Here is an 18,284-nt window from a genome sequence, read left to right as displayed (position 1 = left end):
ACAAATAAACATTAATAAACAAGTATAGCATTAAAGTAAATTTTATTTGACTGGTAAGCAAGGCATCCAAAGCTGAGCAAAAAAGAAAACAGAGCAGGAATCTCACAGACATTCCATGGTATTCTGGCTGTTATTTCACATCAGGTGAGATTCTCATGTGTACTTGAGAAATAGTTTTCTGTGAGGAAATCACAGTTAGCCAAAAAAAAATTTCAGCCCTGGAGCATCAGGAAAAATAAAATCACACTTTAAAAATGTGTGGGCTTCTGGAATGTGAGGCCTTGCTGGGGGTAGCCCAAACCGACTAGGAAAGGGGGGGGGATTAGTTCTATTGATTTTGGGTCTGTTCAGCCAGTCAAGGTCCACCACTATAGTTCCCACACCCACACATGGCTATAAATCTCTGCGCTAATACAGCATGGAGCCATCTTCCAGGGTTCACTGTCAGAGTCATCTGATTCAGATCGTGAGGGAAAGACAGGGAGGCCAAGGGGGTCCAGAAGGAAAATGCATCGACACTAAGATGGAAAATGCCACAACTGCTATACAGCTAAGCCACAAAATCAAAATCTGACTATCTAAATCTTCTCAAAAGGTTAAAAGCTTCTGTACAACAATATCCAAAACAGAAAACATATTTCAGTCTAACTTGTGTTATTTCTTTTTCAGGAGATGCATCAACTATCAACTAACACCTAGCCTCGTTTTCAACTAGACAATAAGTAAAACATACCTGTTGTGTTTTGTCAAGCACCGCAACAGTCGTGTGAACGAGGTTCGTGTGGGAGATGAACAAGGACACACCGTCAGTCTTACAATAAACGCTCACAGGTAACAGGCTTTCACATGACACACTCGCTAAATAAGGCATGGAGTCTTATTCAAAAGTGAGTGTTGACAGCTGAGATTGATTCCCAAAGAGATAATGAGCACAATAAAACTGTTACAACCACTTAAAAGTAAAAGATTGCATATCAGAACTCAAACAGGAACAGATTATTCAGCTAGCGACTGCCTTTTACAAATAAACACTGTAACTGATCAAAGCTGACAGACTGACTACACAGAACTCTCCCAGAGAAATCCAGTGTGAACAAACACTTGGAGCCAATTTTAATGGATGAGAAGTTAATCCTGATTTAGATCTTTTCTCCAAAATGCCTACGTCTTCATCAGCAACCTGTTTCAACTGTTTCCAGACTGGCGGTGAGGGAGGGTGTGAAGCTGCGTGATCAGGCATGGAAGTTTGGGGAATTACGGGAATTTCCCCCCTCCTCCCACTCACCCTCAATCACGCACACCCACTAGCTCACACAACCACAAAACACACACAACTAGGTTCAAGCCAGGAGGCGAGAGGCCACACGGGCTAAAGAACTAGAGCAGAGTTTCATCCATGACTCAATACAGGCAGGCTGTAGCAAGACAAAACTGTGTCATTCACTGAAACCATACAAGACAACAACAAACAACTGACAATGAAACATTAACAACTGGGAAGACTATATGGGTCTTGATAACAAAGCACAAGTTGCACCAGGTAACTACAGGCAATCAAGAATAGTAGAAATTATACAAATTCATTCTACAGAACGTACATATTTCATATTTAAATATGGATTCATAATTGTAAATGTAGTGTCACCTGGTCCTCAGTCTTCCATAACATAGTTTCATTCTGACAATCCTTTAACTGATTTTACATCTGTGGGTGTGTCATGGGTTGGCCTGATAACTCAGAGCTACCAGTTTTGCCATATAAACGTAGGTATGTGCAGGTTTCACACATACACTCTCATGTATGGCACATTAAAATAAGGTATTAGGAACAACAAATCCATCTTAGCATAAATAATCCATTTGTTTCATTGAATAGGACTTGACACATCCACAGGCGTGGATTTTGTGTTTTACCTCTTTTACTGGCTGAACTCCAAACTGTCAATGTGACAGGGACATAAAATATTTTATAGCACTTCTGCATCAGTGTCAATTGAGGAAATGGACTTGTGTCAAATTTAACGAGATAACAGCCACAAACTTTTAGACAGGCCTAAAGAGAGCCAACTTGATACCTGCATTGAAACCTTTTTATTGCCATTAAAACCTAGGGGCAATAGCTTGATCTTATATCCAAAGAGTTCATTAAAGGTCTCATAAACAAAACAGCCCGTGACAAGCCAATCCATTTCCATTTGTTCAAGTTTTCCATGATGCCACTGAACCAGGAATGGAGATCAGCAGTCGAACTCAAAAAGTGCCACTGAAACAAAACCAGCAAAACCTCAGCATATTACATTACACCATCAAATTAGGAGAATCCACAACTGCAGATTGAAGCTACATACACCGATTTCACAGACTCTAAGATAGAAAAATAGCTTCAAATGCATTGCAAGCAGTCTGCATACTGCAGACTTGCCTCATGCATTTCGTCTACTGTCCAATCTTCTATATCAGAAAAAGACAATTCATATTTAAGATTAGACAGCAGAATGAAAACGAGAGCAGTCTGCAGTATGCAAATGTCGGTAAATGTAAGCGAATCCAGGGTCTAACAACCCTATGGTTCGTCAACCCCTAGGAGTTCAACTAGCTGTGGATTTTAGACTCTCATCGACATGTCAATGTTGCTATGTCGCAATGTCAGCATCTATGGTTTTACATTCAAATTGTAATAATAAAAATACAAAAACAGATAGTAAAGATGCCAATATACAGGGTGTCCCAAAAGTCTCCATACACAGGAGAAATTAACACTTTCTTAGCAAAATGTCTTCCAAATTTTTGCATACTCAGTTTATATATTTTTTTTCAGATAGCCTTTAAGAAAAAAGAAGAACGTATTGAAATTATTCTCATGGCTGGATTGGGAAGCTGTCGCAAGGTTTGCGATGGACTTTAACAGGAAACATGGCAAGCGTATTACACAACACTGCTGCCAAACTTATTAACCAATTCAAAAAGACTGGAAGTGTTGCGGACCAACCGAGAAGTGGACATCCATGAACATCTACTGACAAAGGCACAACCGACGTGGTCCTGGCAAACAGAGTCCCTTGCGTATGGAGAGTTTTGGGACACCCTGTGTATTACACAAACTGAAAAGTGTCATGCTTTAAGAAGCAGGTTTTGGCATTTATTAGTTAAGTTTCACTTAAATGTTAGTATAGTTGAAGGTAGATTATTTATGGTTGAAGGGGTTTGGGAAGCCCTGAGCACTTATGGAGCATCACTTCTGCACATCATTTGTGTGATGTGACTGAACTGAACAGACCAACCCTATGCATGAACACTCAAAACAAGGCTCTAAAGGATGAAACAACACAAACACAAACCTAACAGAAGCTCAGGATCACTTCTGAGTCTCAGTGGAAAATGTGAAGTCGCGCGTGCGGGCACACACAAAGGCAGAGTGAGTGTCTAGAAAGCAGTTCACAAATACTACAAGCATGCATTATAACAGTAGAGTCTCCAGCACGTGGATGCAAATCAGCCGCTTTGCAAGAGCACTCACCTCACTTCAGCAAGACCTCTTAAAGCGTCTCTGTGGTGTTAACGTTAAAGACAGCACAACAGGCTTTCAGGTTTCTTCTGACTTTAAAGAGAGATCCCAGGCTGTGCAGTGAGCAGAGAGCACACTGCGTGCACTGTGAGCAGTCTGCACACTGAGGCAGAGCCTTTGAGGTGTCACATCATAGGAATGCGGGGAAACAGGCACACAGCTCTGCTTTCACAAGCGCGCGCCTACCCTCAAACCCACCTTCCAGCCCAGTGCTTATCTGCGCCATGTTTATTTTTTTCCCCTCCATGCACTCTTTTCCATAAAACCCTACTGACTTCCCTACACTTATCTACAGTGTTTTTGGTGCACTACAGAATTACCCTTAAGTGCCTTTACCTTACATTACATTGCATTATATTACATTCACTGACAAGCAAAGATACAGCTTATTAATAAAAATTATCTAAAAATCATGTTATAATAAAGTCACCGCTTTTATTTACGAACACTAGTTAGTACAGTGTATACAGTTTTGATAGTTAAACCAGCGACTTGGGAAAACAGAGTAGTGACGTCAGAAGTACGTGTTATAACGTTCTAATCAGCGCGAGAGTTGGGAGGTTAATTAGCTTGTTAATAGTGTTAGAAATATTTCCGGTCAATTAGGCGTAAACTACGGAAGCCCTAAGAGGCCATGCATTATTATTTTTTGTGTGTGTGTGTGTGTGTGTGTGTGTGTGTGTCTTTTTTCCTCGTGATCACGACTTAATTTTCTCATAATCTCCACATAACAAGTTGTTTTCTTGCGATCACGACTTAATTTTCTCATAATCTCCACATAACAAGTTGTTTTCTTGTGATCACGACTTAATTTTCTTGTGATCACATAACAAAATAGTTGTTTTTTCGCGATATCGACATGACAAAAGTTGTTTTCTCATGATCACAACTTAACTTTCTCCTAATTTTCTCACCACATAAGTTTTCTCGTGATCTCCACATAATAAGTTGTTTTCTTGTGATCACGACTTAATTTTCTTGTGATCACATAACAAAATAGTTGTTTTTTCTTGATATCGACATTACAAAGGTTGTTTTCTCATGATCACAACTTAATTTTCTCCTGATCTCCACATAAGTGGTTTTCTCGTGATCACATAACAAAATAGTTGTTTTTTCATGATCACGACTTAATTTTCTCGTAATCTCCACATAATAAGTTGTTTTATTGTGATCACAACTTAATTTTCTTGTGATCACATAACGAAATAGTTGTTTTTTAGTGATAGCGACATAAAAGTTGTTTTATCGTGGTCACGACTTAATTTTTCTGTGTATTCGACATAACAACGTATGTTGTTTTTATTGTTCTGGAGGCAGCAAAAGCTTAGCACAATCCTGCATCATCATGGATGAACAAATTCCTTTCACGTCGTGATCACGAGAGAAGAACTAGCTATGTTGAGATCACACGAAAATTAATTAGTGATTACGAGAAAACAAGAAAGTAAAAAAATAACAATGCATGGTCTCTTGGGGCTTCCGTAGTTTACGCCTAATTGACCAGAAATATTTCTAACACTGTTAACAAGCCAATTAACCTCCCAACTCTCGCACTGATTAGAACACGTACTTCTGACATCACTACTCTGTTTTCCCCGCTAAGTCGCTGGTTTAACTATCAAAACAACTGTATTGTACTGTACTAACTAGTGTGTGTAAATAAAGTGGTGACTTTATTATAACATTATTTTTATATAATCTTTTTATAATAAGCTGTACCTTTTCTTGTCAGTACGGGTCGTGGTGGATCCAGAGCCTATCTCAGGAACACTAGAAGTGAGGTGAGAATACACCCTGAATGGGACACCAGTCCACCACAAGGCACCACACACACCTAGAGTGTCACCAAGCCAGCTACCGACATGTTTTTGGGTGGTGGGAGGAAACCAGAGAACCCAGAGGAAACCCATTCAAACAACATGCAACACTCTGTACAGACAGTAACTCAAGCTCAGGATCGAACCGGGAACCCTGGAGCTGTGACGCTACACGCTGCCCCTCCCTTATTTTTTGTACCATTAATATGTATGTTTCATCCAGAAATGTGGATATAGTGTAAGTAAAAAAGATTTAAGGTACATAATTGTACCATAATTACCTTTTAGAGTAAAGCTTTAAAGGTACACTATATGCATCATTCTAGGTAAATGGCGTAGAAAGATCTAGATAGCACCCCAGCAACTCTCTTTTTGAGAGTGTAAGGTCATACGCAGTTTATGGACAAAATACCTTAACGTGAAAACACGTACATAGCAAAGAACTGAATTATCATTCATTCATAGCAAATTCCTTTGAGAGCCCCTGTGTTGGAGTACTTGCAAAAAAAAAACCTCATATGACACACCCAGTGACACACACATAAAGCAGACATGCCAGTTTTTTTTTATTTCTATTGCTTAATTATCATCTCTGCCAGCACATTTCTTTAACGGCTTCTCATCTTTTGGAATGCCCCATGCCATTCTCAAGCAACGTCAAAGAAAGTTACAAGGGAACCTTGATCATTCCAACACAGCCCTCATCTCCCACCAGTCTGTTGATTAAGTTCCAATGGTTAGAAGAACAATCCCTCCTTTTTTGTTGTATTGTTTCCCTTTGTCAAGCAAGGTATAGAATTATAAAACTGGTAAGTCTTTTTCTTTATGACGCCAAGCTTTAAATTTGTTATGTACACAGTTCCTGGATGCTTCGTTTTATCAGTAATTAAAGCATGATTGTGCAACATGCTGAACTTTGGATCAGTTTGTTTATGGCGCAACAAGGGCTGTGTGACGGTTGTGTGTGTTTTAGATTTGGGAGATTGTACCTGTTTGACTATGTTTCCACGGACGGTTTAGCTGTAGTGACAAATCGTAACAAAATGTTACAATTTTCTTTAGACAATTGTCTATACCAGTTGACTCTAGAAGATAATTTGCCGGTATGCTGCAGAGAGCATGAATGTTAAGCTAATGATACACTGTGGAGTTTGAAGCATTGTCAAGAACTATGAAGGGTGGTACAGTGGTGTAGTTTGCAGTGAGTAGGGTGTGGAGCTTTACATGTGCTGCCTGGGTTTTCTTCAGGTCTTCCAGGTTCGTTCCACCTCCCAAAAACATGCCAGTAGATGAACTGGCTACTCTATATTAACCCTAGGTGTGTGTGTGTGTGGTGCCCTACAATGGAATGGCATCCCACCCAGGGTGTATTCCTGCCTCACACCCAGTGTTCCCAGGATAGGCTCTGGATCCACCGCAGCCCTGACCAGGAATAAGTACCTACTGAGGATGAACAAATGTTCAAGTTCAATTTATAGTATACCATTCAGTAGTTCTGATCTTCTTTTCTAGGCAAGGAACACATCAGCCCATCAGGTGCCGACAAATATGTTGCAGCACTAGTAGGTGGAGTTATATGAAAAAATTCCATTGCTTCTCACTAGGGTGGTACTTTCAAGGGTACATCATTTGTACCTTTGGCATATACCTTTCAGTGAATGTAGTCCTTACTTCATTTATTGTACAGGTACTCCTTAAGAACCACTTTTGAACATTAAATGAGTTTAAAGGTATATTACCTTACTTTATCTGATGAAAGATGGGTAGTATTGCTGCCTGACAGCTCCAGGGTCCACAGTTTAATCCTGAGCTTGAGTTACTGTCTGTGTGGAGACTCTGTGCATGTTCTCCCTGTGTTTCCTAGAAGTTCTCAGACTTCCTCCTACCTCCTAAAAACCTGCCAGTAGGTGGATTTGATAAGATATATTGCCCCATGTATGAATGAGTGTATAAATGTGTGTGTTTGGTGCACTGCGATGGACTGGTATCCCATCCAGGTTGTATTCTTGCCTCATACCCAGTTTCGCAGGCTAGATTCTGGATTCACTGTGACCCTAACCGGGATAAAGGAGTTACTGAATGTGACTGAGAAAGATTTCTAAAAGGGTACAAAATGACATTCCCTTGAGGGGTAACACCCCAATGACAAGCACTGGTAGAGTTTAGTACCTGTTTCTGAGACTGTATGTCAGTCTTTTTTCCATCATGGTATCTAATCAAATGTTAATGTTATCTAATCAAATACCATTAAATGTCATAGAGCACTGCAGTGGCAGGGTCATATGGTTCTTTCAGGTTCTTTGCATTCAGTAGATTATCAGAAGAGGAATTGTGTTTGTTTTCTCTTTTAGGAAACCCTGTTAGAAAATCATATAGCATATTATAAGGAAAGAGCTGCATTATTTATATCAGTATAGCATCTTGCAACCATTATATAGTGTATATAAACAGCTACATGTTAGTGTGAAGTTCAAATATTGTAACTCTTTTATGCTCTGTGTTACTTTATGTTATGTTATGGCAAACTCATTACATCCATTTATAATGTCAGTTTGCAAAAGACTAAATAATAGAAAAAGCATAAGCACGTTTTCACAATATTTATAAGTTTATTAAAATATTAAAAAAAAACTGACAAATTACAAATACTAATATTCTAACCCTCTTTCAGTTCTTTGTTGAAGCTGCCTTGGCGGAGATTACAGCTTTAAGTCTTTGGTATGGAGCCACAATTTAGGCATATCAGATTTGGGGATTTTCTCACATTCCTCTCTACAAAACCTCTCAAGCTCCGTCAGGTTGGATTTTCAGGTCTCCTGAGATATTCAGTCAGGTTCAATTCAGGGCTCTTCCAGAAGCCATTTTTCTGTTGTCAATCTTTCATGGTTGTGAAGGTGAACCATCACACAATCTGAGGTCCTGAGCATTTTGACTGAGTGCTGAGGAGTGGCTTCTGTCTGGCCACTCTACCATAAATGCCTTGTGGTAGACGAGTCTCTGTGTGAACTTTAATCAAGTTGTAGAAACATCACAAGGATAATCAAAGAAAATAGGAAGCTCAATTCTGAGCATTCCCCAATTGGTTATCATGGCCATTTACCTATCTCTCACACAGCAAGTAAAGCATTGCACTAAAGACCAGTGCCTCTCTAGCCTGATCAAGTACTTGCTATAGTAATGAATATTCAGTAAATGAAATGCTTTGTATAAAACTTGCATATATAACTCAGTAAAGGCACGTTATATTCCATCTCAGTATTGTTTAATGCTTGATTCTGATGTATGCCTTGTTAAATTATTTCAGTTTAGTAGACAATACTGACCCTCTGCCAGGCAGCCAGGCTGAAGATATTAATGAAGTACATGTTGAATATTCTGTGGGAGAAGTGGACTACATGTGAAGTGCATACTCTGTGCCAGCCATGTGTTTTGGGCAGAGTTTTAATGATTTTTCCAAGTCCCAGTTCTCCCTTAAAGGAATCTTTATCCCATCCAGAAGGAATGTTTGAGCGTCCATTTGGAGCCAAACCATTACACTGCATGTAATCCAACATAATTCAAAGTTATGGGTTTTCCCTCTCTTATAAAAAAAATTTACACTTTAAGAGATGTCAGGTTTTGCATATATACTTGACCCCAATTCTTTCTCATCTGATGAAAATACAAACCTTTTAGTCAGGCCCCACTGGGTCTACCTATGGCCGTCCACCTATGGGCCTGAGAAGTCACTTCAGTTTTGACCTCAACTCTGATGTTATGAGGTTCAAGTACGTACAGCACCTGTGGCCCTTTTTGTTCTGGAGTTGGATTTTGAGGACATCTACAACAAGTCTCTGCTGAGCAGTGTTAACCTGAACAGCTACTTTGGATTTATTTCATTAGTCTTGGTCTGTTGACAAAAATGGATTATCGATGTAGTCATATTTTAGTTATTTGGTTATTTCTAGTTTTAGACAACTAAAACTGTTTTAGTCAATAAAAACTACATTTTCAGCTCTTTCTCCTTTCAATTTTCTCAATGTTTCCAAACCGCAATGCAATAATTTTCTAAATTTGAATTCCTTCTTAAATGAAATGCCAGATTGCTGTATAAATGCATATTGCCATTGCAGGGTTACTAAAGCCATTCTCCTTCTCTTTTGTTGAGCATTGGCTAAATAAAAGTTCTGGAGTTGTTGAAACATCATGTGGCTATGACAGATTCTCCAACATGTAGCAGCTCCTTCATAAGCAAGGTGCATTTAATAAGGTTACTCTAATTTATTACTCTGCATACACTTCATAAAATTACATTTATTTCAGAGACTTTGGTGAGTGTCATCAGTTATGCTAGTATCATATTAGCCTAACACAACAGATATGCCACAATGCAGTTTTTCCTAGGGGATAAAACATTTTATAACATAGATCTGAATTCTGGAATCTTATGAGCCGGAAGATGTCGATTACTTTTCTATAACAATAGTGCTGGCTGCAAGGCAAATCACATGTTTATATTAATATGCATGTTCTAATACATTATCGCTTCTGTAGTATCTCATTCACAGAGACATGTCTGGCAGACACTACATAATCTACGACTAGTAATAAACAGATTAAAAACCATGCTGTTAATTAACAAAGAAAAATGTATAGTCATTAATTTGGTAAACTTTCTGTAAGGAGACTTTTATTGAACATTTAGGGAAGGAGTCTCCAGTGTCAAAGCTTTGTAATGGTCAGAACATTTTCTGCAATGAGAGAGTCTTCAGGAGGGAGAACTTTGTGCTTTCAGGTTTCTTGATGACGTAACAAGCTATGATTTGTCTTAACTTGAAGAATGTGAAAAAGAGGGAAGGACTTTTCATAGCTGCTCTAATATAACTCACAGGTTCTCAAATCTAGTCCTGGAATACCCCCTGTCCTGCTGATTTGATTGTTTTCCCTGCTCTACACACTCACTTCAACTCAGGAAAGGATATCAGTTAGTTGACTAGTTGACTCAGGTGGGATGGTAGCAGGGAAAACACTAAAATATGCAGGACAGTGGTGGATCAACAGCAGCGGATGGTGGTGATATTAGATGGGAGGGCTAAAATCTAATATCTGTCAATAACTTGACAATTAAACTACAATTAAACAGTTTAATTGTCAAGATATTCATAGATATTAGATTTTAGTCCTCCCATCTAATATCACCACCATTCGCCACTGTTGATTATTTTTCTATAACAGTATACTCTCAAGTCTTTGATTCCTTACTTATCCCTAAATAATGGCACTGTAATCGAAAAGGTCGCTAATGTTACCAAACAAATAAGGAGCACATCTTCATGAATTCTGTGTGCAAATATGAGGGGGCAAAAAGTCCTACCTTTGTCCAATCATTATGACCATTTCTCCCAGTTTCACCTCGTTTTTATTAGGTAAGGAAAATGCCTTTACATTTTGACATATTTTGAACAGAAAAGTGAATTATTATTTTGTCACTGTTTAGTTTTCGTCATGGGAAAAGATCTTTTTTTTTATTTCGTCAAGAAAATGACTACTGCTGCTGATCTAACTACTAGTGGTTCACTTGTTTACAGCAATAGTAATTACTGTTCAAACTTATTATTCAAACAGGAAAGATTTGAAGCAACAGATGTGGGTTTTAGAATAAAAAACTGAAGGTCAGAAGGTTAGACACAAGAGCTCTAAACTGTCTTTGTTAATTTTTTTTTTTTCACTATTCTTTTTGCAGTGTCTTGTTATACTTGGAAACTCAGGTGTTTAGAACGGCTAATCAATGGAAAGGAAAGAGGTTTCTTTTGTACTTGTCAGTTTACAGTTGTGATTCAGATGCAACAGTGACATTTACTATCAGAAGTTATATAGAAAGGCTTCTGAAAGAACAGTTAATGCCTTGAACAATAATGGACAAAAATAATGACAGAATAACAGGCAAAGGAAATGACTAAAAGTACACAGTATGCAAACATAAATACTATTAAATAAAAATAGTATGTAAAATGAATCAACGAATGAACAAAATCATTTTAAAAAAAGGTTGCTCATTACAGGTCCAGAGGAGAAACTATGTTTATCCCAATGTTTTCATTTTGGTGTTATATCTCAAGTGAGAATATCTCATTGATTGTGAAAGACTTTAATATAAAGTGTGGAGAAGGCCGTAAAGTAAAATTCCCTATTTCTGCTGAATATGCTGCTAGATGTTACATTTGATTAACAATGTATAATCTAATAGGAGGAAATCATTACACAACATTTTGCAATTTCATGAGCCGTCTAATCTCATTAATAGGTTTTGTTACAGTACAGAAATGGTGCATAAGCATTTGAATTAGATTTAAGATTAAATCAAACCAAACAAGGCAATATTTCTTCTATTCACAGGCATCTTCTGCCCCCTACTGGAATACCACTTTTGGCTTATTGCAGTTTATTCTCCACACTGAAAACCTAATTCTCAATAACCAAACCTGTCTTTTGCTCAAGCCATGGCCTCAAAGTTCAAAACATTTTACAGAGCACATTTATTTTTGTGCAAAACTCTTCACACAGTGGTCCATCTATAAACATATTTTTTGTATAGCACTTTCAACAATGGACATTGTCACAAAGCAGCTTTACAGAAATATATATATTCTGAATATAAATTTACCCCTAATGAGAAAGCCAAAGTCGACCGTGGCCAGGAAAAACTCCCTGAGACGACATGACGAAGAAACCTTGAGAGGAACCAGACTCAAAAGGGAACCCATCGTCATCTGGGTGACACCGGATAGTGCGATTATAAATCATTTCTCTTCTATAACCTCTGTACTGAAGACAGTATATAGATGACCTAGAGGTAGAAGGGACAGTAGAGGTACAGGATGTAAGCAGTCTCAAATGAAATGTAGGTCACAGAAGTTAATAAAGTCATCAGCAATGATTTGAGGCAGATTTTTTCCAACATTGTTACATTACATGTAATGTAGACAAAATTCCCTTGGAAAAAGAAACAGAAAATAGTTTTGTTTCTTAAAAATGGACACATTTTATTGCAAGTCCACTATGTTATGAGTCTATTTTTATGTAACAGCAATTCATTCATTTTAATGGTAAAAAACTGGCTTTTTTTACTAGGCTAATAGTTTATTACTGCCATCTTTGTCTCCCTATGGTCATTTTTAAAAACTTCACCGTATAGCATAAAATATGGAGACACCAAAGTTTCAGGATATCATACCACACCCCTTGTAATCAGGCCTGCCAGGCTAGGCCATGACCCATGTTTTTGACCACAGTGATCTGATAAAATATGTCTATACCACATGTCAGCGGAACTTCTATGCCTCGACATGGCCTGGGCCTGGGCCAGTTTCCTTAGTAGTCTCACCATGATGGTGGTGCTGATTAAAACGTACTGTATTTTCCTTCACTTTTACTTTCTAAAGTCCTTAACACACGACATAGCTTCAAGCTATGATCTTTACCTTTTACTGCCCTCCCACACCAACCTGTAGTCTTTTGTTCATCCTCACATACCCTGTTATCTTTGTGACTGTTGGAAGGTCTCAGGCATTAGTGCGCTTACACACAAGAAACTATCCAAGCTTCTCATCACCACCCTGAAGTGAATGAAAAGCATTTACATCAAAGGGTTAATTAAAACCATCCTTATGTAATATTTGGTTCTATTAAAGTGTAAGTAAAGACTACATGTAGCTTTAATGTTTTTTTTTTTTTTTAATCGCTACCTAAGGTAAAAGTCTAGAGCTTGTGCATTTACATTTGTGAAAAGTGGCTTTTAAATTAAACTGGTGGCAGCTTGGGTAAGTTTTTGTTGCTCATTCCACTTGTACATTATTAAATTGTAGTACTTGTTCTCGTTTACATCATTATCAGAGATTGTGCCTTCTAAAATGACGCTCAAGTACGTTCCAAATGGCTGGTAATTTCAATCCCTGTAGAGGAGACCCTTTAGAGTTCTCACTGTGAAGGGTGGAACCTTCGGAGGCAGTAGAGTACACTTCAGAATGGACTGCAGACTCCTGTTCACTACATCGATTTCACTTGCAACTTGCTGTTTCCTGTTTTTTCTCCTGCTCCAGCTCCACACCTCAACACAGCCTCGACATCACTGATGGCTGTTAAAGGTCCTGTGCTTGGATTGGATTTTGCCTCACTTGTAAGCTGCTTTGGATAAAATTTTGTCAAATTAATAACCAAGGAATAAAACATGACAGGCCATGTTGTTATAGGAAAATAATAAACGGCATGGTGGTGTGATGCAGGCCAATGCAAAGCATACTTACTCTTACCACCCTGAAGTTGATTATTTTCCTATAACACCACATCCCATAGTGTTTTGTTCCTCTTATACCACAGCAATTTGCCAAAACTAATTTCTTTATTTGTTAAAGAACAACACATCTGTTTAAAGTTACACTTACTGTTGTGCAACATCCATCCTTATCTCCTCACAGAAGTCCCCATAAAAATGGTAACATATTAGAAAGAGTGCATTGATATCAGTCTTGCAGCTGGCACTACTGTCTAGCTGTACTGTTATAGCAAATGAATCACATTTGAGAATTAAACAGTGCTGTGGTATAAATATGTGTATCAGCCAGCATGTTAATACCACATCATTTTAACCAAAGACAGTTGTACATGTGACTAAAACATACAACATGCTCTATGTTATGCCTTCGGTTTCTGTTAAACTAAACCAATCAAGGCTGGTTATCTTAGACGTCTACAATTTAGGACCTTTTTTAATATCGGTTAATAATGTTGTTTTGTGAATATAGTACAGTTGCTATAAGTGTAAAACAACTGATTAGTTAACATTTAGTAATAGTGAAGAATGAAAAAACACACACATGTATATAAACAATACAGCAGACTTTATTTAAACTGTCAACTCAAAGTCAAATAAATGACATGAATGGATGGAATATTGTATGGATGGATTTGAACAGATATTGCATCATGGCAAAGTTTTAAGGCAACAGATGAATTACGCTACTCATTCAGTGAGTGCTTTTGATTACCCTGACATAGTCAGTGCCAAGTACTTCCATGTTATACAAACATGAAGCGTTCTTACATCAAATGAATCCATAAGAAAAGGTTAAAATGTTCTTAATTGGAGCAAACTGTCAAATTGGGCAAAAATATGTCGTATGAACAATCAAGCAAAGTGCATTATTTTAGTCTTGTGCAATAAGTGTGCAATATGCTTAAACAAATTAATAAATAAAAGCATAAATCAATATTTATCTTGTTAATGTTTGTGCAGTAAAATGTCCTAGACTACACTGGAACAAAGTTTAAGTCAAGGTTTATAATTTTCAGAGAAGTGCTTTATAACATTCAGTCAAACTCAATCAAAGTTATAATATCATATTTGCTCAATTAAAACTGTTTATTACTAATAAAATACAGCAGGTGTGTCCATGACATTTCATGGCACTTTTTTTAAATTAAGCCTCTAAAAAAAAAAAAAATATTGCTGCCTCAGTGGTCGAGTGCAGAAGCACTCTCTTTCAGAATAATTTTCTGTCCAGCAGTCTATAATAATAATAATAATACATTTCTATAAATACAGGATCTCATTCTTGCTTAATTTAGAAAAATAAATATACATAAGTATACCTAAATAGAAAGTTAATTAAAGTTGATAAACATGATAAAGATGCCGTAACGATGTATAAAAGTTATAGTAGCAAATTCTATAGTAATATATAAAATGTAAAGTCATTTTCAAAATGTAGATAAAATCCAGGATCTTTGGTATAACAATTACCAAACAAACTGATGCATAATATCTCATCTACAAAAATCTTTTTTAGATTACTCGGTCAGAGTAGGACATTATACAGAGTTGTGTATACCTAGGAGCACCTAATAAACGGACTAATAAACTCAGCGTGTATGGAAAATACACTTTTGTTGCCAGGAAATTAAGTACTAGAAAAGTGTATGTAATGTCAACTCTGTGTACTAAGGCTTTTTTTTTACTCAGCTGTATGTCTAGTACTGCTGTACCACTTTCTGATCGCCACTCCGGTGGTGCTGCTAATCACGCACAATGCTCCAGTGACGCTCCACCACGTCGGCTTGAGATTAAGGAAGAGGAATTGCAGTATGAAGGCCAACACCACGTCCGTGGTCCTCATGAGTGCCACAGGGCCGGCCTTCTCGACCTGCAGTGCTTTGGTAAGGAATATCTGGCCACCGATGCCCAGGATCCCAATGGCCACCAGGCTCCACCTGTCCCAGCCGCATGATGGTATTGCCCACTCATCTATGATGAACATCACCGCGATACACTCACAGAAACCCAGGACAGCGTAATACCACACAGAGAGGTAGTAATGCACATTCTTGCCCATCTTTCTCAAGATGACAATCGTGCATGCTACCGCAACGGCGCTTGAGAAGGCAGCTACGGCGCCCTTTATGTGGTTGTCGTAGTTGCCCTCAATGCCAGAGATCTCGCCCCCGAAGAGAAAGGGCGGCCTCGCTATTAGGATAACACCGGTGAGGGTGAAGATGGTGAATATCACATCCCATATAGTGCAGCGCTCCTTGAGGAAGATCCAAGCCAGCAAGGATGTGAAGACAGGGTTGCTGAATGTAATGACGGTGGCATCAGCCAGGGGCATCTGGAGCACGGCGTAGTACAGCAGGATCATAGCGATGGAACCGAGGAAACCTCGCAGAAACAGGTACACCCGCATTCCCCGGGGTCCCAGGAAACCAGTCCTGCAATAGAAATTCTGAGTGTTTTATAAATATTCATACAACAGTTAGTTTGGTCCACTCATTTGATTGGTTGAGTGGTGTTCCAAGAGTGCTTATATTTCCTATAACCACACTGAGTTGTTTCACTGTGTGTATCCCTTCACTCGTCTGGGTTCACCACGTAAAATTCCACTTCCTAGTTGGAAACGGTTACTACAGTAGTGTTAGCGAAGTCATCAGTGGACATGGCAAACGATACTTTTCAGGAATAGAAGTTCTGACTTAAAATATGAAAACCCGTCAGATGAAGATGAAAAGGAAAAAGGGACACCAATTTTACCGGAAGCATCTTTAACAGGGATGTACATAACAATGTTAGCTAACTAGGCATCTAGCCGTGCGCTATAAAGTGAGTGTGGCTTCTTCGGGATCTGTTTCTGCTAGCGGAGCAAAAATAAACAGAACATTTGGCCATACTGTGTCCGAAATGTCACTTACACGATATTCATTTCTAGTTTATAGAACCGTTGTATTAAAACATATTGGCACAGCTGTGATTACTTCCCCAGACTGGATTTAAGAACCCCTGGAGCACTTTATACAAAAAACTTTAAAAAAAAAAACATTAAAATGGCACACACAAATTATAAGACTTAGTGTGTCATGTGTTTTTTGTATAAACTGCTCCAGGGGTTCTTAAATCCAGTCTGGGGAACCCACTGCTCTGCATAGTAAAATCTCATGAGAGGGTTAATATTTAACTGACAAGCTGGATCGCTTGCACTGGAATTTAGGAATCCCAGTAGGTCCCTAGAGCTATAGGTGAGAAACCCTGCATTACTAAATTCACAGTAGTGAGTGACAAAGTGACAACGACCATTAGTTCTCTATGCATGTGTGTGACATGGAGCCCTGATTTCTGTAACACCTGCTAGCGTTAAAGCAACAAGCACATTCTGAAAAGAGATTTTCTTAATTGCAATGAGGTACGATGTAGTAAAGGGACAAATCCAAATGATTGGCTTGAATGATTCCGTGGACTATTCCTACAGTGTGTGTGTGTGGTTTGATGTTTCTTAAGTTCCCCACTCACAATTTCAGGTCGTACATGCAAGTAGTTCCCATTTACTGTTTAACTGTCAAAAATGGTAGAAAAACTTTTAGCTGTGGTTTCAACTTATCCTGTCATTTATGACTTCTCAATAAATGTTTATAGAAACATTAGGAGGAAAAATAAAGCTTGAAAAAAGTAGCAGAGACTGTTGGCAAACCAAATTTAAACACATTTTAAACAAAAGTGGCATGTAAAAATTAAACAGTGGGCTGGTGACTATAAATCTTTGGCCACTAATGATTCTCGCTGATTCTCATCAGAACTAAAAAAAACAGTGGACGCCCACAAGCGACAACAGTAGCGGCCGCTACACAGCCACAAGAGATAAACTACAAGTGACGCTTATCTGCCCCTAGTGTGAATGTATGGTTAGAATTCACTATTGTACTTTTCCCAGTTTTGAGCGAATAAAACTAGTCAGGTTTCTGATCCAAACTGACTCGGAGTGGAACTTACTTATGGTAGATCATGGCTGGAATGACGAACAGCATCTGGAAAAAGCAGCGGATTGCACTGATTTCCACAGCGTGAATACCGTCGAGTTTCTTCACGAGAAGAGCAGCAACTGAAAAGAAGACTGAGGCCAGGAGAGTGTAGATGAGGCCCAGGCCAGAACATGCTTTCTTCTCTGATGGGAAACAGAAATGTAAAGAATCAAAACCAGAACAAAGAGATTTCAATTTATTCTATGCTTCTTTCAAAACAACAAAGACCAGTGAAGGAATATTAAAGCAAAAATTCTTGAAATGATTGAAACACAAACATGGATTAAAAAAAAAAAAATACAGTCTATCAGGACGGTCAAGACTGTAATATTAACTGAAAATATTTTTTTTCATTATAGAACATAACCCTGAATTGTACTCTACTCGGCCAACTTCCAGTAAAATAAGCATCGGATATGTGATACTGTGACTTTGTACATTGTGAAATGATCTGAATGCAGAAATGGGAAGAAACCCGAGATGTGTCAGTGAGTATGCGGAGGTATCGGGTTTTGCTGATCTCATGATCTCTAAAGAAATAAACAACAGTGTGGTTCATTTGACTACCTGTTGGGGGAGTG

General features: G+C 38.3%; 2 protein-coding genes and 1 long non-coding RNA gene across 12 annotated transcripts in view; 1 reads left to right on the top strand and 2 right to left on the bottom strand.

Moving 5' to 3' along the window:
* Positions 1-4,041, bottom strand: part of plce1 (phospholipase C, epsilon 1) — an 86,421-nt gene extending 82,380 nt beyond the window's left edge. For 6 of the 9 annotated variants that reach the window (XR_008302933.1, XM_053238608.1, XM_053238612.1 and 3 more), the window contains exon 1: positions 3,518-4,041. The gene's annotated coding sequence lies outside the window, so the exon portion shown is untranslated. Of the gene's footprint in view, positions 1-733; positions 1,224-3,517 lie in introns of those variants that run through there. The other 3 variants (XM_053238613.1, XM_053238614.1, XM_053238609.1) reach the window with 2 other exon arrangements.
* On the top strand, positions 4-3,511 carry LOC128319480 (uncharacterized). Of its 2 annotated transcripts, none has more exons than XR_008302937.1 (3): positions 4-595; positions 670-831; positions 1,200-1,335. It is a non-coding gene; the product is annotated as an uncharacterized LOC128319480 (long non-coding RNA). The 2 variants fall into 2 exon arrangements; XR_008302935.1 differs by lacking the exon at positions 1,200-1,335 and adding an exon at positions 2,819-3,511 and having other exon boundaries at positions 7-595.
* A 10,203-nt stretch (positions 4,042-14,244) lies between the features above and the next one.
* slc35g1 (solute carrier family 35 member G1) overlaps positions 14,245-18,284 on the bottom strand; it is an 8,946-nt gene continuing 4,906 nt past the window's right edge. The window contains exons 2-3 of the mRNA XM_026914638.3: positions 17,675-17,846; positions 14,245-16,125 (exon numbers count right to left, since the gene is read on the bottom strand). Coding sequence (XP_026770439.3) covers positions 15,375-16,125; positions 17,675-17,846 — 923 coding nt within the window. The 3' untranslated portion in view covers positions 14,245-15,374. The remainder of the gene's footprint in view (positions 16,126-17,674; positions 17,847-18,284) is intronic.

Source organism: Pangasianodon hypophthalmus, chromosome 12, assembly GCF_027358585.1.
Source record: "Pangasianodon hypophthalmus isolate fPanHyp1 chromosome 12, fPanHyp1.pri, whole genome shotgun sequence".
Lineage (NCBI taxonomy): Eukaryota > Metazoa > Chordata > Actinopteri > Siluriformes > Pangasiidae > Pangasianodon > Pangasianodon hypophthalmus.
Note: the sequence above shows the minus strand (reverse complement) of the source record. Positions and strands in the feature narration are given on the sequence as shown.